This window comes from Podarcis filfolensis (assembly GCF_964270895.1).
Source record: "Podarcis filfolensis genome assembly, chromosome: 3".
Classification (NCBI taxonomy): Eukaryota; Metazoa; Chordata; class Lepidosauria; order Squamata; family Lacertidae; genus Podarcis; species Podarcis filfolensis.
In genome coordinates, this window is record NC_139606.1 from 2,779,105 (window position 1) to 2,807,073 (window position 27,969).

General features: G+C 41.0%; 1 protein-coding gene across 13 annotated transcripts in view; it reads left to right on the forward strand.

Moving 5' to 3' along the window:
- WDPCP (WD repeat containing planar cell polarity effector) overlaps positions 1-27,969 on the forward strand; it is a 195,272-nt gene that overhangs the window by 30,156 nt on the left and 137,147 nt on the right. Inside the window, exon 1 of one of the 13 annotated variants that reach the window (XM_083606496.1) lies at positions 3,230-3,249. The exons of 11 other annotated variants lie outside the window; for them this stretch is intronic. In XM_083606496.1, coding sequence (XP_083462622.1) covers positions 3,245-3,249 — 5 coding nt within the window. In that variant the 5' untranslated portion in view covers positions 3,230-3,244. Of the gene's footprint in view, positions 1-3,229; positions 3,250-22,723; positions 22,743-27,969 lie in introns of those variants that run through there. One more of the 13 variants, XM_083606501.1, reaches the window with a different exon arrangement.

Below are 27,969 nucleotides of genomic sequence, written 5' to 3' on the forward strand. Positions count from 1 at the left end.
GCACCGTTTGCAACCCGCAGCACCGCGTCTGCGCACACACGGGTTGCAATTCAGCGCTTCTGCGCATGCGCAAGCGCTGAAACCTGGAAGTAACCTGTTCCGGTACTTCCAGGTTCAGCACAGTGCGCAACCTGAAATTGCGTAACCTGAAGCGTCTGTAATCTGAGGTACCACTCTCCAGATTGAGACCTTGGCACTAAGTGGCATCTTGTCTCCTTCATCCAGAACATGCCTGTTTTTTAAGTCCAAAGTCAGATCCATCTTAAAAAACAGAAGAACCTCTGCTCGTGGTGGCTGCGTTGGAGAGTTTCCGATATGTGCAGTGCTGTGCACTCAGCATTTCCTGTCCCCCGCATTCTGTGGGAATGGGAGGCAGGCATTGGACGATCTACGAGTGTAAATTCACCCCCGACCCTGGGGGGGGAGGGGGGCGTTGCTGCAAGGATAATTACTCTCAAATTATCCTTAATTGGCTGCACTTAACTGTCTTCCACTATCGTGGGAGCTGCTGTTCACCATGGCGGCAAGCACCAGAAGTCCTAACAGGACCAGTTTGAACCAGCTTAAACCAAAAGAACACTTGCTCTCAGCATAGAGGAAACTTGTCAGCAAAAAAAGGTTTCAGCTTGCACCAGCTAGAAAGTGCTAGCTCAGGGTTAGGCAACCGAAGGCCCAGGGGCCGGATGTGGCCCAATCGCCTTCTCAATCCGGCCCCCGGATGGTCCAGGAATCAGCGTGTTTTTACATGAGTAGAATGTATGCTTTTATTTAAAATGCATCTCTGGGGTATTTGTGGGGCATACAAATTTGTTCATTTTCCCCTCCCAAAAAAATATAGTTGGCCCACCACATGGTCTGAGGGACGGTGGACAGGCCCATGGCTGAAAAAAGGTTGCTGACCCTTGTTCTAGATTGTAACACAGAGAGAAGTTTCCAGAACCTTCTTCAATCAAACAGAATAGAAAATATATCTACACTTTAAACCAATACTTTCTGTACTTCAAAAATGCAAGTCATGACATTTATACCCCCAAATTAGTTTTTTTAGTCACCCCAGATTCATACAAAAAACTTCCTGCTCATTTCTAGTCAATTAAATCTTCAGTTTTTAAGCTTACTGGAATCTAATTTGTAGAAGAACAGTTTGGATGGGTAGTGATTAGTTGTTACAAGTAAAATTATGTACAAAGTTAATATGTCTGCTTTGAAAATATTTGTAAAGTCTGAAACATTGCCATGCATATAATACAATGATAATTCTGTAAGCAAGTCTACTTTTGAGGACAGTAAAGGTGAGCCTAGAGATTCACACTAAAAGTACCTAAGATCACTTACTCACCTCCTTTGTCTGTAATGGGGATTGCAGAGTAGGTATCTCTGCTCCCTTTGATGTTTATATAAAACAGATAAAATGCATAAATTGGTTATAATCAAAGATGAATTAAAGCCAAATAGCATCCCAGAGGACAAAGCACCCCAGGCGCCCATCAGCAGCCTCACCAAATGACAGACCTAGAGGAAACTTCAAAGCTGCAAATATAACTGCCAGTGATATCCACAAAGAATCTAGATGCTAATAGAAACCTAATTTTCACAGTTCTGAGATACCCAGGTTTTAGAAAAGTGATGGATACTACTCATAAGCCACCTACTTCGTTAAATGTTTTATTTTGCCACTCTTTCAGAAGTACATCATAATATAACAATTGATTAGTAACACAGAAAGGAAAAGCATTTGATATGAGATATACTTTTTTGAAACATTAGTATGTTACAAAAGTGTCTGAGTCTTCATATGTTTTAGTAGGAAATTCTTCATTTATTGTATTTGATGTAAAATTATACCCGATTACTAAATTGCATATGTTGGGGGGGGGGGGAGGTGAGGGAAATCATACCAAGATTTCAAAAAAGTTTTTTGGGTGGGAGGGATACCCACAATTGTTACTGCATAATTTTTCTTCTAATATAGTGGCTAAAGTATTAAAAAATAGGTAATTTATGAAATTTTTAATTTATATTTGCATTTCATTATGGATGACATGTTCTAATATAAATATCTGGCAATCAGCTTTGCATTAAGTACACTTTTACACACATTATAACAGGTAGTAGAGCAGTAGTATTTAATAAGCATATTACTTAACTAGATGCTACTCTTTTAAAACATGCAGCAGCAGTGTGTGCATACTTCTTGACTCTAAACTGGCGTAACTCTAAACTTTGCATTATGGCTAAGCAATGTGAAAATTGCCTTCTAGGTAAAAAATTGTTAAGCAAAAACGTCTTAAGTACATTTTTACTAACTAAAAATTAATTCCTATGCATTTGTCTTTAACATCTGGCTCTGTTGTTCAAAGATGGTGTTGTGCAGATTTTTTTATATACTTGTAGACCAAAAAGAAAGGGGGGGGACTTTTACTGGCAAGAAGCCAAATCCAATTTTGTATGCTTACAAAACATACTTTTTCTTTCCATTAATATTCCTCTGGGGCATTCCTTATTTGACAAAAGTATGTTTGTTAGCCTTATTCCAATAACTCCCCCCTTCTGTATCTTTCCTGAGAGTCTTTGGGACTCCTGGTGGGGCAGGCCTTGGCCAGAGGGCCGTAGTTTTGGCCTAAGAGCAGAGGGCGAGAGACCAAGCTTTTGCACTGAAAACTCTTGTATTCGGTCATTCAGTACTGTCTGGATTCACAGATTGACAAAATAAGACATGTCTCCACAGACTTGATGTGCTCGTATGCATAATGCGGAGACTGAAATGAAAGTGATTTGAAGAAGAGTTACAATCTAAACTAGAAGTCCATAAGGGATCATAAGGGAAGCTTACTTTCACATCCACCCATGGGCATAGCCAAGGGGGTGGGCAGGGATAAAAATACATAGCTAACTGTAATAAAAATACAGTGGTACCTCGGGTTGCATACGCTTCAGGTTACAGACTCTGCTAACCCAGAAATAGTACCTTGGGTTAAGAACGTTGCTTCAGGATGAGAACAGAAATCGTGCTACGGCAGCAGCAGGAGGCCCCATTAGCTAAAGTGGTGCTTCAGGTTAAGAACAGTTTCAGGTTAAGAACGAATTAAGTACTTAACCCGAGGTACCACTGTACATAGGTAACTGAGGTTCCGCCCCTACTAACGAAAGGCTTGCTCCCCCCTTAACAAAAACCCTGGCTACGTCCATGCATCAACCCCTTTAAACTCCATGATACCTTCATGATGGTCCGTACTTCGGTCAGATGAGGTAAGAGATGTGAAGGTTCAAGGAAGGGCCTTTTCAGTGATGGCTTTGTGTATGTAGAACTTCTTTCCCACTGATGTGTCTTACCACTTCACTCCATTCTTTTTGATGACGATAAAAGACTTAACTCTTCCACCAAGTTTTTCTACAGGATGGATTTGATGAGTTTCCCCCTTTGTATTGTGCCATGATGCTCTTTTAAATTTTTGATTCAGTTTAATTTTTTTAAAGCTTGTACTTTCCCCCCCTGACCATAGGTGACCATAGGTGAAGAGTATTATATAACTATTGACACAAACAAATTATGATGCAGCAGTTTGAGATATAATGCTACCTGTATTAACCTGTATAGATTTTTGGTAGTTACTTCAGGAAGTCCCAAGTTAAATCCTTGGCACCTTCAGTTAAATGCTTATGTTGCAGCAAAAGCAACAGAGTCTTGTGGTCCCTTAGATGTTATTTCATTGTATTTCATGGTCTGGAGTTCAGTTCAGTTCACCTGATGCACACATAATTTTTTTATTTTAAGCTGGCAGGGTGGTTGGTGGTTGGAGTAGACTGCAAATAATGAAGTCAGGGGAAAATAAAATGCAGAAATTACAGTGGCAGTTGTATTCAGTTTTACATGTATTGAAAATTGTTCTGATGAGCAATTGCCAGGCAGTGTTGATTATAAATATCCTGGCATCAATAATACAAATATGATAATACAAGAATTGTGTAGGTGCATATTATATAGAAAAGTTCTGCATTAGTTTTAATTGTTGAAAAGAAAAATGAAGAGATTGTGCTTTGGAACAGTTACCGTATTTGTACATTGTTTGTAGGCTACTTGTCTAAGACAGGCTCACTAACTTTTTTGTACCAGTAGGCACGTTTTGAATTTTGAGTTCTGTGGGGCATGATTAGTGCATACATTTTGGGGTCCCCTCACCGCTGAAAACCTCATGATAATTGTGGAAAGTGAACCCTGTCCTACCTGATCCTGATTGTAGAGACAGCATAAAATTGACACACACACCCACCAGGACAATATGATGTTGTTGCTGTCTTAATAACATAGTATCATGAAAAATATACCAGGTGGCCACTCCGTTTTCTCACGCTCACCCCTCTTTCTCTCTGAGCAGCTCACTCGCATACATGCATGCACAGATCTGTCTCCACCGAAGTGCTGTCTCTCTCTCTTACACGCACAGAGCATACTTTAGCAGCACCACATGTTCAGAAAAGGCGACAAAATGGGTGACAAAAGTGTCTGCTGCCAGGAGACTGCTGGCAACAACTGGCTGGCCGAATGGGGCAATCCCTGTCCCTCCTTCCTCTCTCTGTAATATCTTGGGGGCAGGAGAGGGGAAGCAAGCGCCACTGCCAGCTCCATGTGGGCAGCAAACAGGATGGGCAAACATCTGAGGGGGGGGAAGCCATCCCTGCTGCTTTTCATCTCCCAAACATTCTTCCAAACCAGCTAGAGTGCAAAGGAGTGGCCTCTCCCAGGTCTCCACAATTGCGCTGTACTGCCGTTTCCACAGCATATAATATTTATTGCAAAGAAAAGCAGATGAATGCATGCAATCAGGTTAACATAAAGTGGTTGGTGCACTGGGAGATATGTAGCACAACAACAACTACCTAAAACAGTAAATTTTATTTTTTCTGTAATGATATCAAAGCTTTTAGTAGTTTAGTTATTCTGGAAGGATCCACATCAACGTCTCATTTGGAAACTGTCCCCTATCCCTTAATGTCCTCTAGATAAATTATACGGGTTTGTTCCACTTCGCTAGTCTCCAAAGAAGCTATCTATTGCTGAACAAACAACACTAGTAGTCACATATTATAAGGCACCATCCTGGAGCTTTCATCATGCACTTTGTAATAGTTTATAGTCTGAAAATATCAACATCAAATGCAATAGCTAGGCCATTATAATTCTGAGCAAAAGGTTCAACATAAATGGTGTGCAGATGGTAAATAAGGCTGCACCTATCACCTCTGCCCTGTAAAAACTTTGTTATGGACTTCTATTTCAAAATAAATTTCCCCCACTGAATACAGCATACTTAACTAGGGCCACACATTTGAAAGAGACAGAGGAACATGTTCATAGCAGAGCATACAAAATACTGCTAAATAGTTTTAACCCCACTCTAGAGTGGGGGTTCCTGGTCCCTGGTATAAGGAAATAAATCTAGGGTGCCTGAGTCCAGAATCTGAATTTATTTTGAAAACACATGATACAACAACTTTGGCTGAAGCACAACAAGTATGTGTCTGGAAAATCAACTGTGAACCTTTTGTGTTCCACCTTGATTTTTGTTGGGAAAGGCAGAGACATAAATGAAACAAAACTGTTTAGTTATTTAGTTATCGTAAGACTCAAAAGAGGAAACCAAATGGGCTGCCTTGGAGTACCTTTTAAAAAAATTATTTGCAGTCTGATCTATTCCTTGTACTAATATTCCCAACCTGCGCTAGTGTTTTATTTCAATTCTTTAATGCGTTCAGTTTTATTTCATGTAGAAATGAGGAAGAGTATTGTCTGTGACTGACAGTCCTAAATTAGGCCTGGAAAAAGTGAAAGGTTTTTCTTGGAGTATGTAGAAGTTAAGTGGATAGAGATACATATATACAACAAACCTGGTGATTTTTTTTTTTTTTTTTAATCTATACATTTCTCACATGGAAGGATGAAAGGACAATAGGTCATCCAATAAATGGAATAAAATATTATGTTTCAACACTAGATGGCACTATTGTGTAAAGCTGTGTATTATTATTTTTTTATGAACCTTTCCTACCTTTTGAACTGTGAATGTTTATTTAGAAGTTATTTAATTCTGTTTATTTGCAAGACTCCATAGTATGCCCATCTAATCATTTTTCAAAGCATAATTAAGTGCATCTTTGGAAAGTACTGGTATCACCAAAGTCACATGATGTTATTAAGATATTTGTATGAAAATTATTTACCTTCTAGATCCCGGGGGTGGGGGGAAGAGAGGTCATTCAGCCAACACTCTGCAAAACAGGGAGCAGGTAATTTCAGATTCGTTGTGAATATAGTAAAACAGACTTCCCTTGTATTACTTCAAATACTCCTTAAAATGCCTTAGGATTAACGCAATTATGTGTAATACAATATTGTCTAGATTTGAAGCTGTCCATGGATTGGGTGAAAACATGAAATTCAGCTTTTCCTCCTTCTTTGAATAGTCAATGTGGTTTCTCTTCCCCTTGTCTACCAAAATTTTCCATTCTTCATGTGATCCAAGGATATTAAAAAAATTAAATTGTATATTCACAATTTTAATAATGAGCCATAATTGGTGTTTTTAACACTTTGATATTAAAATTAAAAAGAGCAGAAGGAAACAATTTTCCTGAGAGTGCACAATATTTTCTTGAACTTTTTGGGTTAATGGGCGTCTTGCTGCAGTAAAAGATTAAAGTCACTAATCAGTGGATGGGTCTCTCTCTTAAAGTTTGTGTGCCTTGTAGAATACATGTTTAATCTTGAACAAGCCTCTTAAGCGTAGCCAGGATTTTTGTTAGGGGGAGCAGGCTTCTGCTGGGGTGGGGGGCAGAACCTCAGTTAATTGAGTGCTTCAATGCTTTTCAATATTTTTTGTGGCTGGCTCTAGGGGGGCAACTGCCCCCTTGCCCCCCCCCCCCCCGCAGCTATGCCCATGTGGGCTGAACCATATTGCAAACTTTATATTTTAAGTTGTTCACTTACTTGCGTGATTAATGATTCTTACTTTCCTGGAGCAACCTGTGAAACTTAATTTTGGCACAAGTTCCTAGAATCATAGAATTGTAGTGTTGAAGGTGCCCCAAGAGTCATCAGTGCAGGAATCTCAACTAGATTATACTGTATATGACAAGATGACCATTCAACCTCTGCTTTAAAAACCACCAAAGAAGCAGAGCCCATCACCTCTCGCTGGAGTTCATTCCACTGTAGAACAGCTCTTACTGCCAGAAAGTTCTTCCTGATATTTAATCAGAATCTCCTTTCTTACGACTTGAATCCGTTGGTTCTGATCCTTGCCTCTGAAGCAGGAGAAAACAAGCTTGCTCCATCTCCTATGTGACAGCCCTTGTGATATTTGAAGATGGCTATCATATCTCCTCTCAGTTTCCTCTTTACCCGGCTAAACATACCAACTTGTCAACATCCTTCTTAAATTGTGGTGCCCAGAATTGGACACAGTATTCCAGATGTGGTCTAACCAAAGCAGAATAGAGAGGCATTAAGACTTCCCTTGATCTGGACACTATACTAGAATAGCATTAGCTTTTTTAAGCTGCTGCATCACACTGTTGACTCATATTAAGCTTGTGGACTACTCAGACTCCTACAGTAGATACTTTTCACATATACTACTGGCAATCCAGGTGTCCCCCATCTTATATTTTTGCAGCTGCTTCTTCCTGCCTAATTTTAGAACCTGATATTTGTCACTATTGAAATTCATTTCATTACTTTGGGCCTAGTTCTCCAATCTGTTAAGGTCAGCTTGAATCCTGATTCTAGTGTGTTGTCATGTGCAAATTTGATCAGCAATCTCTCAGTATCTTAATTCAAGTTGTTTATAAATATGTTGAACAACAATCGGGCCCAAGCTAAGTCTTGTGCTTCACAAACAATAATCAATAAGGACTTAGATGACCTTCAAATTGCAGAAGAGTTGGTGTTGGTGTTGTGGCTCTTTACTTGCATCCATAGCATTCCCTTAAAAGGCGTTGATGCCACTGGTGCCCTATAAGGATCAAACTTTCACACTGAAAGAGTAATCTGTCACACAAGCCTGCTTATTATATACATTGCATGCACATTGAGTAGAACGCACCTCTCCCATTTAATTACATAAACACATTTTAATTAATATGTCTCATATTACCATAATCAAGCAGAAGATCACATGTTAGAGGTGTGTTTTGCAATCTTGAAAAAGATGACAAGTCAGGAGGATGTTGTTACTAAACAGCATATCTTGCAAGTGAAACAACAACCGAGAAGAAACCAGGGTCATACATCTAATAATTTTCATCACACAAAGTTGCCTCCATCCAACTGTTACAACAAGCACTGAAGTGTGGGTTGGTGGTGTCCTCAGTGAAATATGTACTGACGGCTAAGGGATTAGCAAGTCAGTTCCATTTAAACTTGCTTCCATTCTCTTAGGAGATGCAGCCACACCAAGAAAAGCTAGATCCCTGTGTGTGTGTGTGTATAGTCCTGTATCTTCTACGACACAGAAGAAAACTCCAGGTGATGAATAATATTCGCCTTTGTCCTTCCTAAGTCAACTGAGGGAGAAATTTAGGATTTTGCTGTGGACTGTGATGTGGACCAAGTTAACCTTCTGTTTCTCCCCTTCTCTCAGTCTACACTGGGTAGACCTTCAGCATGGTGTTTTGTGAAGAACAAAACAATCCATTAAAGGAGCATGACTCTCCTGCATGAGCAATTGAAGAAGCATTTCTGAATGGCTCCCTTAGTAGGAAGAAGCATTCTTTGAAATTACACAGTCAGCAGTAGAAAAGCATATTGGTGCAGCAGCTCCAAAGCACTGCCCTTTGCCTCTATTGTGCACAGGGGAAATAAGAGTTCAGCTTTTGGTGCTGAGTAAATTGTGCTTTCACTTTGATGGTAGGAGCTCTTTAGCCTAATACTGCTTCCTCGAAGAAGAAACTGCATGCTTCCTGAACACCATTCTGTCGTGTCACCAAACAGCTGCTGAAAAATTACACTTTGGATACCCTCAGTCTAAGCTAGAGGAGTTGTACTTTTTGCAAGAGCCAGCCTTGGGCCGGTTTTAAAGTTTAAAATGTTCAGTATTTTAGGCTTGCTTTTTTATTATAGTGAAGCTGATTTTGGGTAGTAGGCCCTTCTGAAAGGATCATGTAGTCCGGTGTTAAATGCATTGTTGGATCAATGGAACACAATTCCTTCTCCTAGAAAGCACAGCTGCTACTTTTCTTGGGGCTGTTAGAGTTTCATTCATCAAAGCCAACTGAGCGTTATCTCGAAATCCTAGTGAAGCCATTGAGACTTGAGGGTGTGCCCGGGGCATACTCAGCCACCAAGCAGCCTAAATCCTTCATTGGAACAGCATTTTGGAATGGGGAAGCGTTAGAATAAGAGAATTGTAGAGTTGGAAGGGACCCCAACTTCCAGCTCCCTACAATGCAAGAATCTCAACTAAAGCATCCAGGATAGGTGGTCATTTAACATCTGCTTTAAAATCTTCAGTGAAGGAGAATCTATTACTTTCTGAGGGAGTCCATTGCACTGTCAAGCAGCTCTTACCCTCAGAAAGTTCTTCCTAATGTTTAGTCACAGTCTTTCTTCTTGTCATTTGAATCTGTTGGTTTGGTTTCTACCCTCTAGAACAGCAGAAAACAAGCTTGCTCCCTCTTCCACGTGCAAGCATGTTGAAGACGGCTATCGTGTTAAAGCAGGCCAGACCCCTGAAACAGAGCAAGCAACCCAGAAAGAGCTGCAGCTCCATTTAAGGCTCGGCCTGGGTTCAGTCTGGTGCAGCAGCAACATTGTACTAGCCGAATCCTGAACTCTTGCCTTGGAATTCCTTTGCTTGGACTGGAAGCCCTGAACCACTGAGACCATCACTTGGAGCAGAATGAAATGGCACCCTGATATTGGGACCTCAGAGAAATGTGCCGTCAAGATGGCGGTCATATTGGTTGGCGACCCAGTCAGGCTTCCCCTCCCAAAGGCCGCACGCCACGCCCTCATCCCTTGCTGCAGGGCCTCCGTCTTCTCTTGATAGGCAGCCAGCTGCTTCTTCCGCATTCCACATTGGCATTAGCTTTGTGCAAGGTGTCCACCAGCTTGTTGCTGTTGTTGTCTTTCACGGTGAAGAATTCTGCCTCCCACTGGACTTTGCAGACAGATGATTAGGATTACCTAGCAGCTGAGACAGTGTTAGGATCTGAAAGGAATTTTAAGGAATATAAGTAACAAAAGGTTAGAGCAAAGCCAGGAATGTAGAGCCCAAGCCATCTCAACCAAGGTGCAGGGGAGGGGTTGCTTCATTTTACACAGAAGAAGAAGACTTATCACAGAGATTTGAAGGGGGCCGGCCCGCCTGCTCACCCAGTCACCTGGGCCTGAGTAATTTCCCTCTTCCCTACACTTCTGGGCTGTCAGAGTATACCTGGCAGAGACAAAAAAAACCATCTTGAGCTGCCAGCAAATAACTGCTTCTGTGGGAGCTTTCATGAGGCACTTCCCTCTGTCTGTTCCTCTCAAGCTCTTCCTTGTTATGGCTGGCTAGTTTGATGCTGGGGAAGATCTAGTTGCTTGTACAACTAACATATATAGATGTCAGGGTACTGCCAATGGCTCTTGGCTCCCACTGAGGAAATCAAGGACGCAGAGAAAGAGAGTGCTTTCCTGTTCTTTTATTTCAATTAAGGACTCATGAAATGCAAGCAAACCCAGCTTATTCTCAGTCTGATGTTGCCCAGAGTAAAGCTCCACCCCCTCACCTTTACTTCCTGTCAATCAGATTCCTGCTGCCTACTGCGAGTGTGAAGGGCAGATACCTTCTGGGCTCTTTGGTCAGAGATTCTCATCGAACGCCTGCGTCTTGGAGAGGGTGGGAGTTCTGGCAACCCCCCCCAAGACATCAAGTCACTTGACTGCTGCAGATTCCAACATATCTGACTCCTGTCTTGGGTCAATGTTACTTCGCTCCTATCCCTCACCACTCAATATTTCCCAACTCCCTTCTTCTTCTTCTTCTTCTGTATGACCTGTCTGAAACTACAATTTGTCCGCCCCCACCTCCTCTCTGAAAGGCTCCTGGGGTGGCCATCACTACCCATCTTCCTCATTTGCTCAGTCTGTGACAATAGGTAATCTATCTGGTTTTGGTCATGTGGTAAAAAAGCAAAATATTTTATTATCTTATAATTTCCCCTCCTCTTGTAAGGATTCTTGAATCTATATTTTATTCTTTCATTCACACACACCCCGGCCCTCATTATGCTTTTAACCATATATCAATTCTCTTAATTCTGTCCTGTCCTTTCATTTTAAAGTTCAGTGTCTTGTTACCCAGATGAACTGAAAACTTAAGCTTTGCAGTTGTTCTGTTAGTAATCTTGATACTAAGCCAAAATGTCCTTAGCAACTGGTTAGCGACCACATACCAGAAAGGATACATTTGTCTGCATTTGTTTGAATGTTATTTGCTTACAGAGCCAAAGAACAAAGAAACAGGGTGGGGCTTGCACATGGGAGGTGTGGAGATCAAGCTTGAACTGTGATGCAAGCAATCTGGACTTGGCTGCTTTAACATGTGGAAACTCTGCGTTTACGTAATGGATGTTCCCATGCAGGTGAAGAGAACAATGTTGAGACAAAGCTGAATTTTTGGCAATGGATTTTGTCACTTTCGCAATCTCCATCACATGTCTCTTAAAATACAGCTCTTTCTAAGCAGCAGTTGAACCCCTTCTCTCCAATTTCTGTTTTCCTTTTTTCAAGGGTAACTTGGAATTTCCTTTTTGGTCTAGTTACCAGTATTTGTCCATATACTGCCTTGCAAACGAAAGACCTGAGACTGTGGTTGTTTACTGATACATCCTTGCATTCCCTTGCCAAAAAAAAAAAAAAAGGGATCTCAGGCTGTTTATCTTGGGCATGATCCCCTTTGGCATATGTAGCAAGGCTGTTGTTTAAAGTTACAAACTAAAGCTTAATCTAGAGTGGTTCCCTAGGTTGGATGGGTGGGATATGTCCAGTTTTTAACAGGGTTATTATACTCCTTCTGAAAGAGCAAGTGGATAGTTTGGGGCAGTTCTGGATCAAGTATTGTGGCTTGAGGATTCATTGGTGCCAAGTTCCTTCTAGTAGCTTTAGCTGGTGGACCAGCTACAGCCCTATCTGGACAGTCTGATGTTTATGCTCTGGTAAACTCTAGGTTAGATTACTGCAATGTTTTTATACGGTACATGGTGCTTGAAAACAGTTTGCAAACTGCTGATACAGAATACAGCTGCCAGATTGATCACTGGGGCAAGATGATCTGAACACATACCACCAGTCCTGGACCAACTGCAATGGCTGCCAATTAGCTGCAGGCCCAATTCAAAGTGAGCCTGTAAAGTTTTCAAAGCTTTCACCTCTAAAGCCTTGTGTAACTCAGATGCCCAATAACTCGAGGACCACCTCTCTTCACAAGAACCAGCTCAGACCCTGTGTTCTTCATCTGAGGCTTTTCTCTGTGTGGCACCTCCTAGGCAGGTGCAGAGGGTGGTGACAAAAGAACGGGCCTTCTCAGTGGTGGTTCTCTTCCAATGAAGAAATGCCGGGCACCATCACTGTTTTTACTTTCCAAGCAAAAACATGCTTATTTACCCAGACCTATGGATCTTAATTTTCTGCTTATCTTTTGTGGTAGAGTGGTGTGTGTGTGTGTGTGTGTGTGTGTGTGTGTGTGTGTGTGTGTATGGCTGGATTCAACTAAATAGTTGAGCTAGTAGGAGCTAGTTCCCGCTAGCACAACAGGGTTTGCCCCCTTTCCTCCCCTCACACACTTCCTGTCCCCCCCACACGATTGGTTCTGGGGAAGGGGATCAGGAGAACCTCCAGAACAGTGCATTGAGGGGGAAGGGGGGGGGGAGATTGTTCTGTAAGGCAAGCCGAAATCCTTGCACTTACAGAACAATCATATTAGCACTACTTTGAATTCCATCCACCACTTGTACATTTTTAATTGTCTTATACTTTTTTATATACTTGCCTTCAGTGTTCACTTTTGTAAGTAAGGCTGGGCAATATCTGGTTTTCAACATCGTTAAAACTAAACATTGTACTGATATATCACAGTGTCCGAATGAATGAATGAATCTTTATTTGCATCAGCCATCGGCCATAGCAACAAAACAGCAATGCAATATACAAAGAACAGAAAAAAAGTCGATTATTAGAACACACTTGAGGGTCCTGAATCAGCAGTCAAATAGTGGACCTTATTCTGATTGCCCCAGCTAAAAACCTTGCAACCTTTGCTGTCATCTGCTCCTCTTGATCTGCCAGGAGAAAGGACACTGTGGCAGAGGTTGGGCGTCCCGGAATGGACAATAAGAGAGGGGTGATAATCTTATTACTCAAGTCTTTATAAAGAGTGCAAGCCAGAAGGGCATGTGCCACTGATTCGGTACTGCCATCTCCACAGGGACATAAGCATTTTTCATGTGGAATCTGTAGGAATCATCCCTCAAGTGCAGCCGAGGGCAATACATGAAGTTTTGCGAAGGTAAAAGTGTGTCTACATTTTGGGATTGCTAGGTTATGCAGATAGGGTGCCAGAGAGTCGAAATGGGAAGGTGGAAAATAGTCATATCATGGGCAAAATTTCCTTCTTGTAGCCAAGTTGTTCTGATGCTCGATATCATTTAGCCGCTGACAAGACCTCTCCTCCTCCCACAGGGGAGGGGTTGTGAGCGGGAGCTGGTTCCCGTTAGCAGGGGGGCATTCCCAGCCCCCTGCAGCAGCCATTCCGGCTGCCGTGCTGCGCCCCCACCGCCAGCCAATCGGCCTGGCTCGGGGGCTGGGTTTAGCCGCCCCTAAGTGGCCGCGGCAGCGCGGCGCCCTCACTTTGCTCCGGATTTTCATCGGGTCACCCGCCCAACCCTCCCTTTAGGTCATATCGTTATGGTTGACATTGCTATAGACCTTGGTTGCTTGCCTTGGTTGTCCAAGGAGCCTGGTAGGAATTTTTATCCATTTGGCTAATTGGCTTTTCGCCTACCTTGTAGCAAACCGTCACAACATTTTGGGTATTGGCGGTTAGGCACTGGAATATGTGTGCTGTGTTGGCGGGCAGGTCGTGGCCATCACCTACCCCTCACATTTTGGGTATTCCGTTAAAGGAATCCGGCGGTCGTGGATCCTGTCCGATGCCCTGCTGGTGGCTAGGGCCATGGCACGACCCCTGATGACGTCAGGGGGAAGCTTTCAGTTGTATTTGCATCAACAGGCTCTTCCCATTGGTCGTTAACCCTTAAAATGACTTCCTGCTGGATGGGGTTGAGTCATGTATAGATTGTCTGATCCAATGCCTAAGCCAATACCACTCACATGCTGCAACCAATAAAGTTGTGGCCTCATTTAGCCCATTAACCTAAAATACATGTGTCCTTGTGTCTTATTTATCCCCAAGCGGGTGGCGGGTCCTCGACTCACAAATTAGACTGTTTGCTTTACTAAAACCCAAAATGAGTAGCTGTTGTGGTGATAAACCACAAGAGTGAAGTTTTTGATAGACAATTTTAGACCAGGCACTGTTGTTTTACCTTGTGGGCTTATAGCCGAATAAAGTATTATCTATCTATCTATCTATCTTGTGACAATCTTGCATCACTAGGGATATTAGACTGGGGGGATTTGAGTTTAGGTGAAGCCAAAAGTTAAGTGTCTTACGCCAGATCCATAATTCTACCAAGGGAAGATTAGGCGTAATGATGCATTTGGGACACATGGTGGTACAGAAAAAAATTGCCTTAAGAACTTTGATTGGACAGCTTCCGGAGATCCAAGGTGAGCGCCTGTCCAAATCTGAGCCCCATATAATAACTCTGCTAGGGGTTTAGCTTGGGACACTTCCAGGACTGATGGTACCACCTTTTGTGTAGAAGAAGCATGCCAGAATTTTGGTGCTTTGGGACGCTTTTTCTTTTACACATGTCTGGTGTGCTCCCCATGACCCTGTAGACTGGAAAAATAAGGCCAAGATATTTGAAAACTTTGACCTGTTCAATTGGCTGGTTGTCCATGCGCCATCTATGGGCCCTATAGTTTCTTAAGAAAAGCATGACTTTGGTTTTCTTGTAATTCACGGCCAGCTGTTCTCTCTGAAAATAACCTGAAAATGCTCTGATCAGTCTTACTTTTGTTTGGGACAGAAGAACCGCATCATCTGCATATAATAGAATTGAGATGACTTTTGTGGCCAGTTTCACAATGTCCGAAATAAGAATGGAGCTAAAAAGAGGCATTGGCTGGCTTCATGGTTTTTACCACATTGTGATTTTTGCCAAGCACACACACACATCCTGATTTGCGATATATTTCCAGGTCAGAAATTATGAAACCAATATAACGATATGGATGTATAACAATATAACAATATGGACCTGTTTTGGATGATATTTGTAAGTCACTTTGAGTTTAATATTTTTGTGGAAGGGGAGCTACTAAAAAAAATAAGAAATATAAAATAACAACCTGTAGTGGCTCTCTAGTAGGTATCTCTCAGTCCTCTCTGGAGATGCTGGGGTTGAACCTGGGACTTTTTACATGGAAAGTATGTTTTCTACCACTGAGCTATGGTCTTTCCCCAAAGCATTAAAGTTTGGGCTTGACTGTGTGTGGTGGAAGAATATTGGGATATTATTATATAACTTGTTGTGTGCCTTAGTGAGATACATGGTACCTGTATTTGTAATGATTGCGTAAGAAGCAGAATTTCAGTTGTTTGAGCTTTTTCTAGCTCTTTTTAGCCTGGAGATGTGGGAAAGTTCACCTATTAGATTTCTGCTTCTCGTGAAGTGAAAAGGGCACAGGCTATAAATAACTGCTTAGTTTTGTGCAACACACACTAGCTTTATTTCTCCCTTTTTGTACTGAACACTCCAGCAGTAATTCTGTGCATGTTCAAGTGGGTGCATGCTGGCAGATCAGCTTTTCCTTACGTTCTTTTCAGCTTTCTTCAGGATCATAAAGCTTTGTAGGTTGTTCTAGCATGTAGGCCACTTTGCATCCATTAGAGGGTGCTTCTGTATCAATGACCTATCTTGCTTCTTGGACTCCAGTCTTAAGTCTTTTGTACCTGTTACAACATAGATGAATTGTGCTTTGTAGCAGCACTCCGGAAATACATTTAATCCTTTTTTCTGTGAATACCATTTACATAAATGGTCAAAATTATATGAATATGTAGAAATTAAACATTACTGCACAGTTTGATATACTGCAAATTTGCAAGCAAGGTAGCTAACCAGATATATGTATTTTGTACATAATAGGGTTAGGAGAAATAAATGCATTTTGAAAGTTAATAATTTGACCCACCAGTAGTGCTTTCTGCTTTGGAGAGAGTTCTGTTGCCCTCCTCCCAGCAGTTGGCATATTTTAGGCTAGCCATGTGTCTTCTTTTTCCAGCACATGTCCTCTTTTTCAGGGTTACGATTTCTGTCCGGGTGGATTTTTTAAATTTGCCAACATGTCTCTGGCTATACTTTCTGGAGGAGACATAGACATAACTGGTGCCTGAAGTCTTGCTTTCGTCCTCTCATCTGCCCCCCCCCCCAGCAATATATCACAGCTTCTATAGCCTACATATAGCAGGGGTATTTAAAACGAGAGTTGTCATAGCGTCCTCTTTTTTGCTCTTCAAAATATGGCACCCCTAGCATATTTCTGCAGTTTTACTAGTAAATATAGTGGTGCTTTATTCAGTTGTTTTGCTTGATCTAGCAACAGATCTAGTAATATAGAGAGTTTTTTCTCTTATGTTGCACTCCCCCATTACGAATAAAAGTGGTAGAATCTTACCTAGAAATGCATACAGGAAAACTCAGTTTGTTGTAGTTCAGTGTAGTACTTCAAGTTTAATTCTATTTGGTATGAGAGGTCTAAATGCCTGGCAAGTACTTTACATCGTAAAGGACAGAAATATGTTTGGTATCTTTGAGTTTAAAAAAATACAGTTAAAACATGTTCTTTTGGAAAGAATTGCCTTCTACTGAAGATGGTTCTTAATTATAAGCTTTTAAAATGATGCTAAAGGGCTAGATAATGACATAAGCTAAGTGCATTTTTTTGTGTTTCTGCCTCCAGACTGTCTGAAAGAAACAGAGACTGTGATTGCTTTTCTATTTCTTTTGACTTTAGTATTAAACCATGAAAGATTTGCTGTAGAACCCCGACTTAAATTTTAATATTCCCATGCAGAATGGGGCTCTAGCCCAAATGGTACCTCAGAATAATGTGGTTCACAAATGCAGATAATGCTTAATTAAGCTAGTAAATTCTACAATATATTTTTCTACTAAATACTGTAATGTTTTTACACAGACAACTGGTGGTAAGGTGTATGACTCCCTCCTGAGCTGCAAATTAAAATGTTAGAATATGCAGACAACAGGAAGAACAGGTTAGCTTAGGAAGCTATTCCTGACTCTTACTTAATTGGAAAAGTGTTAATTGGATAATAAATATTCTAAGATATTCTTTATAGACACAAATTCATTGTTAGAGGACTGGTCTTACAAGGTGGCAGAAAGCCAAACTTCCTAAGAGTGACCGCTATCAGTCCATCAAGAGACCTAATGATAGAAATTGAACTAATTATTTCAGTCATACAAACAAATGGTAAAGGTATAATATAATAAATGTGGTAATAGATGCCTGGGGTGGTAAGATTACAGGTGTTCTATTTATTTGAAAACTCAGGTGTCTGATCAAGATTTTTGTGACTGCTGTAACTATAATACCAATTTGGAAAACAAGACAAAGAAAAAGTGAAACCCAGATTATTCTGTCATTTTCTAGTTAAAATAGAAAAGTATAAAAGGAGGAAGTGCTGAAACAAGCGCCAAGAGCAAATGACATAGCTAGACGTTACTTTCCAAACCCAGCCTATATGAGGGAAACTTATGTTCCCCTTATTGGGTATTGAATACCCTTAGAGGGTATTGAACAGTGGCGTAGCGTGGGTTGTCAGCACCCGGGGCAAGGCAAGTAATTTGCGCCCCCTAACCCTAACCCCCAGATGTTGCGCCCGGTGCGGCCGGCCCCCCCTGCACCCCCCATGCTACGCCACTGGTATTGAACTTTAATTTCTAACAACTTTAAGAGATCTTTAAGCATCACTCATTTACCTCGTCCAGGAGTGATAAATTAAGTTGCCATGTTCTTTATAGCCTGACAACTTTATGGGGATTGTGTGTAAGTAGCCATTATAGGTTTGCTATTATATTCATTCATTAAAATATATACCACTTGATTGTAGGAACAGCCCTCCCCAAAGGTTAATATATTGATGAGTGGCATTATAAAATTATGCTCTTTCTTCATACCAAAGTATCACTAATATGGAGGAGCTGGCTTCTACATCTCTCTGTATAGAAAAAGCTAGGCCGTTTAACCCATTTCACGTGTTATAAGTTGCATCATGTTATAAGTCTCTTGCCTCGGAAGTATTCCAAACTCCTGGAGACTTTCCACATGGTCAGGCCGGCACATGTGGACTCCATCACTTCGAAATGAGCCTTCACATGTGGGCTGTAAACACACAAATCCCTGCAATCATATATGTGCTTAGTGAGCAATGATCAGAGCCAAATATTTGTGTAGACTAGGAATGTTTTCATATTCATGTTTTCATGTTCAGATGGAAGGAGTCTGTCTTGAGCTGCTAAGAAAAGGTGCATATTAAAATTAATGTATTAAAATTACAACATTTACACTTATGCAAATGCTTTATTTTTGGTACTTAATTATTTTAAATGTGATTACTGAAATGTTTGAACAAGTGCATATGTTTCTTCAAAGTCATTTTGTCCTCCCTATCTGTACAAGGACACACAATAAACCTAAACAAGTAGTGGAGCAATCTTGAATTATTAGAATGTAAACGCTGATGGTTCTTTTCTTTCCTTCAATGGAGGTGGGCATATCTGAAAATAAAGTGTTTTTCCTAATGCAGTTCTGTTTGAAGATCAGAAAAGAACAGAAAGGCAGAAATAGAAACGTAGTGTTTAATTTAAGTGGATTATTCTTACAATTTTTGTGAATTTTTAGAAATGGTTTCTCTTTAATTAATTCTCATTCATATTTAAAATAGTTTTATCTTTTCTGTAGTAAATAACGTCTTAAAACTGTATGATTCTCAACACTTCAATTTATAACTTATTGAAATAGTGTTCTTAAAAGAGTTGGCAGTTCAGATTCCTATAGTTATCCTGTGTCAAGTGTCAAGAGATATCTTTAGTTTGGATCACTCATCTGCTATCAAATAAGCGACACAGGCCTTACGGTTTTTGTGATGTTTTTATTGTAATGTTTTCTGTTTATTTTTATACTTTGCATTTGGCTTTAATCTTTTGTAAGTTGCTTAGACTAAATGACTAATAAGTTAAATAAATAATAAATAATTCTCTAGTAAAATATGAATGTAAAACTTTTAATCCTCTTCAGAATCTAACAATTTGTACTTTGATCACTTTGCATATCCTTTTTGATAAATATTTCTAAGGTTTGTAAGCTAACTTCCAGCATCAGTTGAACACTGAGTGCCAGCCCTTCATCAGGGTTGTCGCAGGTAAAATTGATATATAAACTATATGTATCCTCTTTAACAAATAGCATTGCCTTAAGTTATTCTGTTGCTCTGTTTAATCTTATTACCACTTACTTCAGTTAAGCTGTTTTGAAAGTCATAGCTTTTATCAGTGATAGAGATAGGAAACAATACCTTGTTCAATCCAGTGGTACCTTGGGTTACAGATGCTTCAGGTTACAGACGCTTCAGGTTACAAACTCCGCTAACCCAGAAATATTACCTCGGGTTAAGGACTTTACCTCAGGATGAGAACAGAAATCGTGCTTTGGCGGCACAGCAGCAGCGGAAGGCCCCATTGGCTAAAGTGGTGCTTCAGGTTAAGAACAACTTCAGGTTAAGAACAGACCTCCAGAACGAATTAAGTTCTTAACCTGAGGTACCACTGTAGTAGACAAATCAGGGAGATATAAGCCCGCTTCATGTTATTCAATGCAGGAATGGGGATCCACCAAGTAGCCATGCCCCAAGTGGAGGGTGAGAGCCAGTTGGCAGGCCAGAATCTTATTTCCATACATCTCTGAGGGCCAGGGCCATCATTTTTTGCCCATGCGGTTTTTGGGAAGAGTTGCAGACAGGATCATTGGTGTCCCCAAAGCCCCTTTCGTCCAAGCCCCCCCTTTAGCTGCCCAATACTAGATGTTGTACCTGAAGTCAGGTGTAGCAGGAGGTGAGCTTGGTCAAAATGGCCTGATGGAACCCAGGGGAAGACCTATCAGGCTTAATGAGGCCCACTGGCTAGAGATTCGGGACCCCGCTCTAGGGTGTGCATGAATAGTGCAGCCATCTGTATAAAAGTGAAGACTCTGTCACTGCAGCCAGCTGTGATCTTGGCATGGCTGCTCAGTAGTGAGGCTACTCCACTTGTCCTTGATCCCACGTTAAGTGACTTGGTGCTAGGTTGCTTAAGCAAGTTTTTTGAGAAAGATGTGTAACGTCTGAAGCAAGTGTTTGCAGGATTACGCTGAAGCCTGGAAAGCGGGAAGCAAAATCCCACTTGCATTGCCGGTTCTTCTGTCAAATCACCTGAACACTTCTTGGGTTTGATAGACAGAATTTGGGCTGATTCTCATACTGTCTGTCACAGATTGCTTGTGACATCTTGTACAGTATATATGTTCACACATTGTAACGTCTGAGTAATGGAACTTTACTAGCTTGTAGCTTTTTTGGGTGGTTTGAAAATGATTGATAAAGTTCACTAGCAGCAGTGAGTAATTTGGGTGGGGAGGGGAATTCTTTTTCTTTTTCAGAAGACTGGTATTAGACTTTGAGAGCTAACACAATTAATGGTACTTTGAGTCCCAGCTTCTGCTAGCCTAGCAGTTCAAAAGCATACCAGCGCAAGTAGATAAATAGGTACTGCTATGGCGGGAAGGTTAATTGGCGTTTCAGTGAGCTCTGGCACTCATCATGGTGTCCCATTGTTCCAGAAGCGGTTTAGTCATGCTGGCCACAAGACCTGGAAAACTGTCTGTGGGCAAACACCAACTCCCTCGGCCTGAAGCGAGATGAGTGCCCTACCCCTTAGTCACCTTTGACTGGACTTAACTATCCAGGAGTCCTTTACCTTTACCTTACTTGGAGATTTTCTACACTATGGACTTCTAGCAGAATGAACATACAGTTAGAATCATAGAGTTGAAAGGGACACCAAGGGTCATCTAGTCCAACCCACTACAGTGCAGGAATCTCAACATGTGATCCTCCATCCAGTTTGAAACCATACTGGAGCCTGCTTGGTTTTTGCAAATGTGCTAGCAGTTTTATTGCTGCACCACAATTAATTTTATTATCAGGATGAAAGTGTTTCAAGGTAATATTTAGAACATCTCTTCTGGATGTATTGCATTTCCCAACATTTAAAATGCAATTTTTTGGATCCTTCCAGCAATGGAAGGTTTTCTTCTATTGCAGAATGGGTTCCACTGTAGTGGGGAGTTCTGCTGGAAGCAAAGAAGATGCGGTTTTCACTGAAACTTCCTCTAGCTCCCAACACTGCCCCTGTTACAGGGGGTTCCCCAGCCCTGCCAGACAGATTTTTGGGGATACAAGAGACTGCTGGGGGAGGAGAAATAAGCAAACTATTGTCTTTCCCCTTCTGCTTATGGAAGCATATTCTGGGCAAAACTACACCTGGGAAAAATATCGATGTCATCACTGGAACAGCATGGATCTCCAACTATTGTGTCAATTGAAAGTGATCTTTGGAATGTGGGAAAGGGAGAGTTAGATCCTTCCTATCACAACCCACAACTTAGGGATCTTGCAGTGCACGAAGGAGAACTCTTGTTGATGATGAGGTTCAATCTACATCCTTGGGGGAGAACTACCAGTACCTTATTCACAGGACAACTGGCTGGAAGATACAAGCCTCCAGCTGCACTGTGCTCCTTTGGGAGGGAGGGCAGGTGTGATGGACAGCAGAGCCAGAATAGAGTCTCGTGATGCAGTTCCTCTGAAACTCCACCAGAGTGCTGAAGAATAAAAGGAGCAGTTTCTGAGGGAGAGAGTTAGGTAGGGCTGGATTTGAGCAGAGGGATAATATTTGATTTGAGATGTTAGACAGGTTTCAGGTTGGGAGATAGGGAGTGAGCTAGGGAGAACTGGTTCTGAGTTAAGTTAAACATACACACTGATTAGACTATCCATAGCTAGAGGAAGGAGCCTCATAGCTTAGGCATTAAGACCGTGTTGAGGGTCTGGGAAAGGTAAACAGACAGGAGTATTCTGGGAGGTAGATCCTGTGGGAATTCAGGCTACCTGGGTCTTGGTATAGCCAGGAGGGGAGAGTTTTTCTAGGTACAGAAGACTCCCAACCCAACAACAAGGAGTGAGGTGACCCCCTGGGTCTGTTATACCATCTAGAAGAGCTCAGGGTTGGGATGGTTAAGAGTGGGCAACTGAGGAGATGTGCCCCTCGCTCATGAACCAAACTATTAAGCTGTGAAGGAAACTGTATGGTGTTGAAAGTGTTTAACTGTAATATCTAAGTAATAGAAACTGAGTTGAGCATTTTCCTATCTGTTCTAGAAACCTGAACATCTATCACCTGAAGTGTAACAAGTGATTTTTAGTAACTGAAGTTTAAGAAGAGCTTTGCCTATAGTGGTATGTTTAAGCCTGAGACATCTTAGAGTTAGTTAAAGTAAACAAGTTAACTTCTACCTGAACGAATGCATTTCCTGACCCATTTTGTTTCATAAACTTCTTTAGTTTAATAAAACTTTTCTTGTTTGTTTAATCAACTCCTGCCTGAGACTCTAATCCAGGCTTCCTCAAACTTAGCCCTCCAGATGTTTTGAGACGACAGTTTCCATCATCCCCGACCACTGGTCCTGTTAGCTAGGGATCATGGGAGTTGTAGGCCAAAAACATCTGGAGGGCTGAGTTTGCCCATGCCTGCTCTAATCACTAAGTTTTCCCTCACACAAGCCCCCCAACAATAGCCTGTGGTAAATGGTAGAAATTCGTGTAATTGGTGCACAGTGAGGTGGGTGCTCTATATTTAATAGAGGGCAGATAGTGGGAGTGGATCTGCCACATTATTAATTGGTGGTATTAAGTGGTTGCTCCGCTTCAGCAGGATATAAATATAAAAACAAATAACAAATAAACACCGCCACCATCCTCTGACAGAGGACGAGTCCTCTGCTGTGCCTCACAGAATTCAAAGGCTACAAAATAACATGAGATACCTTTAACTAGCCACCCAGTTTCTTTAGAGAAGCAGAGCCTACCACACTTCAGATCAGCCTGCGCGAGGCTTCAGTTGGCTCCATTATCATCTCATGTACCTTCCTTCGCAGGGCTTCTTGGAGCTGTCTAAGGTCCTGTTCCTGTTTGCTCCCTGCTTCATGACATTTCTGGTTTCACCATGAGCCGCTAGCTCTCATGGAACTGGACTCTTCCATGTAGATCCACAGTATCCACTTTATTATCATTCTATTTAAAATAATTTACATTGTTGAGATCCAGGGAAAATTTATTTATCCTGCTGCCCCCCACCATCAAAATAGTGATGCACAATGGCAAAGCTATTTATAGCAATACATCATGGTTTTGTATAGTTTTTGCTAAGATATATATATAGTTTGTGTGTATAATTTTTTTAATAGAAAGATTGCAATCAGCATGGCTGTTCCTTTGTCACAAATACATCTTTCTTTCACATCCAGTAATTTGCATCCCTTTGGGGCAGGATATCTCTCTCTGGTTCTCACCTGTACCAGGTGCTGTTTTTAGGGATGGAGTCTCTGCCACAAGCTCACCTTGAGGACTTTGGTGGCAGCAGTGTGAGGGGCACAAAGATTACCAGAGCAGAAAGGATAACTTGAGAACATCTAGCTCCTCTGCCGCCAGAGGTTGCTGGCCACCTCAGCTCTTTCAGAAAGTACCTGTCGAGTGAGAGGACCAGTAGAGCAAAAGGGCAGCTGCTGAAACATCAATTAGCCATGTGTGTATGTGCAGAAGTAATACTATTATTTTTAAAAATAATTTATATGCCACCTTTTATTTCAAGAAGAAGCCTCTCAGTTGAGAGCTGGAAGGAACTGTTGTCAGGGTGATAGTTCTGGATTTCTAGTAGCTGGAATTTAGGTAATGTTTCTGGCTATGAAGCACTTACTATGAGGAAATTATGAGCCTGGGTGAGTTGCAGGCTGGGTGTGTGGAAAGAAAGGGGAATAGCATCACAACATTGTTGTTCCTATGATTTCTTTGAGTGCTGCATGTGTGTTTTACTTTTATTCTGTGTGGGGCTGGGAGGTAGTGGATTTAGTATCTGCATAATGGCAATACTTTGATATTGAACAGATAATTCAACAGTTGGTCTGTGATTACTTAGAAAAGGACGCTGTGATTCCTAAGACCCAGCATGGGTTTCTCAAAAATAAGTCATACCAGACCAATCTGATTTCTTTTTTTGATGGAGATACAAGTTCAGTGGATTAGGGGAATGCAGTAGACATAGTGTATCTTGATTTTCACCAAGTCCCCCATGATATTCTCATGAGGAAGCTCGTAAAATGTGGGTTGAACGAGGGAACTGTTGGATGGATTTGTAGCTGGTTGACTGACTGAACTCAAAGAGTACTCATTAATGATTCCTCAACATCCTGGGGAAAAGTGACAAGTGGGGCGCCGCAGGGTTCTGTCTTGGGCCCCTTGTTGTTCAATGTCTGACTTGGATGACGGAATTGAGGGGATGCTCATGAAGTGTGCAGATGATACCAAACTGGGAGGGGTAGCTAATGCCACAGAAGACAGAATCAGAATTAAAAATGACCTTAATAAATTAGAGAACTGAGTCCAAGCTAATAAAATGAATTTAAATATAGACAAATGTCAAGTTCTACACTTAGGCGGGAAGGACCAGATGCATAAATATAAGAACGGGAACACCTGCCTTACTAGCAGTACATTAATAGTATTATTACTATTCTTTTTACTATTTGAGACCGCAGGTCTCAGGGTGGTTCACAATATAAAAACACAAAATACATAATCAAAATAAAATCAAGAACAACCCAATAACCCCTCCCCCATGGGAAAAGGATCTAGGGATGGACTCCAAGCTTAACATGCGTCAACAATCTGATGCAACAGCAAAAAAAAAAGCCGATGCTATTCTAGGCTGCACCAGCAGAAGTATAGTGTCCCAATCAAGGGAAGTAATAGTACCACTCTGTTCTGCCTTGGTCAGACTACATCTTGGTAAAATCTACACACATATAAAAAAAGTTCTGAAAATGCTTTTTTAAGAAGTGTTTTTAAAACTACATTGAATTTTTCATAAGGCTCACCATCGCCATTTAGTATCACATTGTATATCACACTTAAAACATACTTAAAACGTTTTATTTGCATAGCTGAGTCCCTGGAATACTGTGTCCAGTTCTGCACACCATAACTGAAGAAAGATGTTGGCAAGCTAGAACGTGTACAGAGGAGGGCAACCAAGATGATCAAGGTTCTGGAAACCAAGCCTTATGAGGGTCAGTTGAGGGAATTGTTTGGAAAAGAGGAGACTGAGAGGAGAAATGATAGCCATCTTCAGATATCAAGGGCTGTCACGTGGAAGACAGAGCAAGCTTGTTTTCTCCTGGCCTGGAGGACAGGACTTAATAGCTTCAAGGTACAAGAAAGGAGATTTTGACTAACATCAGGAAAAACTTTCTGACAGTAAAAACTGTTCGACAGTGGACCAGACTGCCCTGGGAGGTTGTGGACACTCCTTCCTTGGAGGTTTTTAAGCAGAAGTTGGATGGCCATCTGTCATGGATGCTTTAGCTGAGATTCCTACATTTCAGGGGGTTGGACTAGATGACCCTGGGGTCCCTTCCAACTCTATGACTCTATGATATTGAGGATGTCTTTCCTTTCATTGGGTTATTTTAGTTGCCTGAGTGTGTGTATAATTAGACTGATTTTGTGTAACTGTAAAAGTCTGTGGGTTTGTTTTAAATTGCTTCAGTTTTTAGGTCGAAGATGTTTTTATGGTTTCAGTTGGTTACGTATTTGAGAGTAAGATTTGTGAACTGCTCTGGGATTTTCTACATTAACACACACCATACACCCCCCAAGGTATCAGTCTTGAAACACTGTAGAATAAAAAAAGTCTTGATTCCATGTCTAGAGGCTGGCAAAGCGGGGATTTGACCAAGCTCCCAAAGAAAGCCAACATCAAAAATATCTTGTCCCTTGTTTTCAACAACTTAACCTTAAGGCCTGGATAGGTAGTCTAATAAGTGTCTAATAAAAATAGTGGTTGAATATTGTTGAGGTAAATTAATGCTTTTAAAAGTTGTGACTGCATGAGTGGATGTCTATAAAAGCTGGACTACGGTGTCTCCCAACAATTTCATTGCAGAGCTCATGATATTTGATATTTTACTTAAAGACCTAAGGACATGGAATCTATTCAGTACATGAAAATTGAAGCCTTAGTTAAATAAAGCATTTTCTATTTCTCATGTTTGCCCAGAAGAAAGGACTAACCACCTGATATAATTTTGGTACTGTTACACATGTAAATGTCTTAAAATTGAAAGCTCTGTAGCTATAACATGACCACTTATAATTGCAAAAGATAGGACTTATTTCCAGACTTCTTAAAAATGTGAAGAATTAATTCAGTGGAGCATGAAACAACTTCTCAGCAAATGGAAATAAGTTTACAGTGTGTGATTTTCATGCCACTATTCTTTGGTTATCAGATAATGTATTTCTTTTCAGCGATTATTATACAAGCCATAGTTAGGCCTTTTTGACAATATGCACTTCGGTGTGACTTTCAAATCAATATAGAATATTTTTAGTTTTATATCCATCAGTGTGTTGCTGTTCAAAAGGCACATTTATAAGGATAATACTGACGCACATTAAAAATCTTCACAAAGCCCTCACTTTGCCACCACATTGTTATCTTTGGCTTGCATGCTATAGTTTTAAACAAAAAGAATTTGAATATATTCTTGTCTTTTGAGTTGAGGAATTTTCAGAGCAACAAACAACTCCCTACCTTTTAATGAGTCATTCTAGCAACTTGAATTTAAGAGGGAAAGCATTAACTGAGCACAGTGGTTCAAAAGTAAGTTCAGTTCTTCCCCAAACCACCTTCTCCTGGCAGGGCTGCTTCCAGAGCCCCATTTAGAGAGAAAACCACTTAGGACGTGAGGACTGCATCTTCACTGATGAATAGGACACTATTTAGCATGTTTGAGAAAGCATAAATGTATAGTGAAGACAGGAAGAGCAGAGCAGGATCATAAATATGGATATGAAGTTAGGATGCTGCTGCCCTTCAGCTCTGTGTGAACACAGAAGATTTTTGATGTCTTTCTTTCTTTCTTTCTTTCTTTCTTTCTTTCTTTCTTTCTTTCTTTCTTTCTTTCTACCTCTAATTTGTTAAATGAATTCCAATAAACCCAAGTTTCTGTTCTCCTTCTCTTCTTTCTCTCACTTTTTCTTTCTATTTAACTTATTTACTGCACAAGCTTGCAATCTTGTGTCCACGTTGGTAATATCAGCTGTTTAAAATACATGTTTTAAATTGTCGGCACCTGCCCTGGAACCCTTTGGGTGAAGGGCAGGAAGTAACAACAACCAATTTGCCTGTTTTCTCTTTTGAGGCAACTAAAACATTACTTGCCTTTTTCCCTTTTTCCCCAAACCTCTTTGTTCTTGTTTGAATTATTTCACTGTTCTGTTCCATTTGTTCCTATGCCTGTGTTCCTTCCCTTTTCTGCTCTCTACACTGGCTCCCTTTCTCACCCCCCTGTATTTTACTTAACTTCAAGTTTAAATATAATACGTCTTCCTTCCCTTGCATCTACTT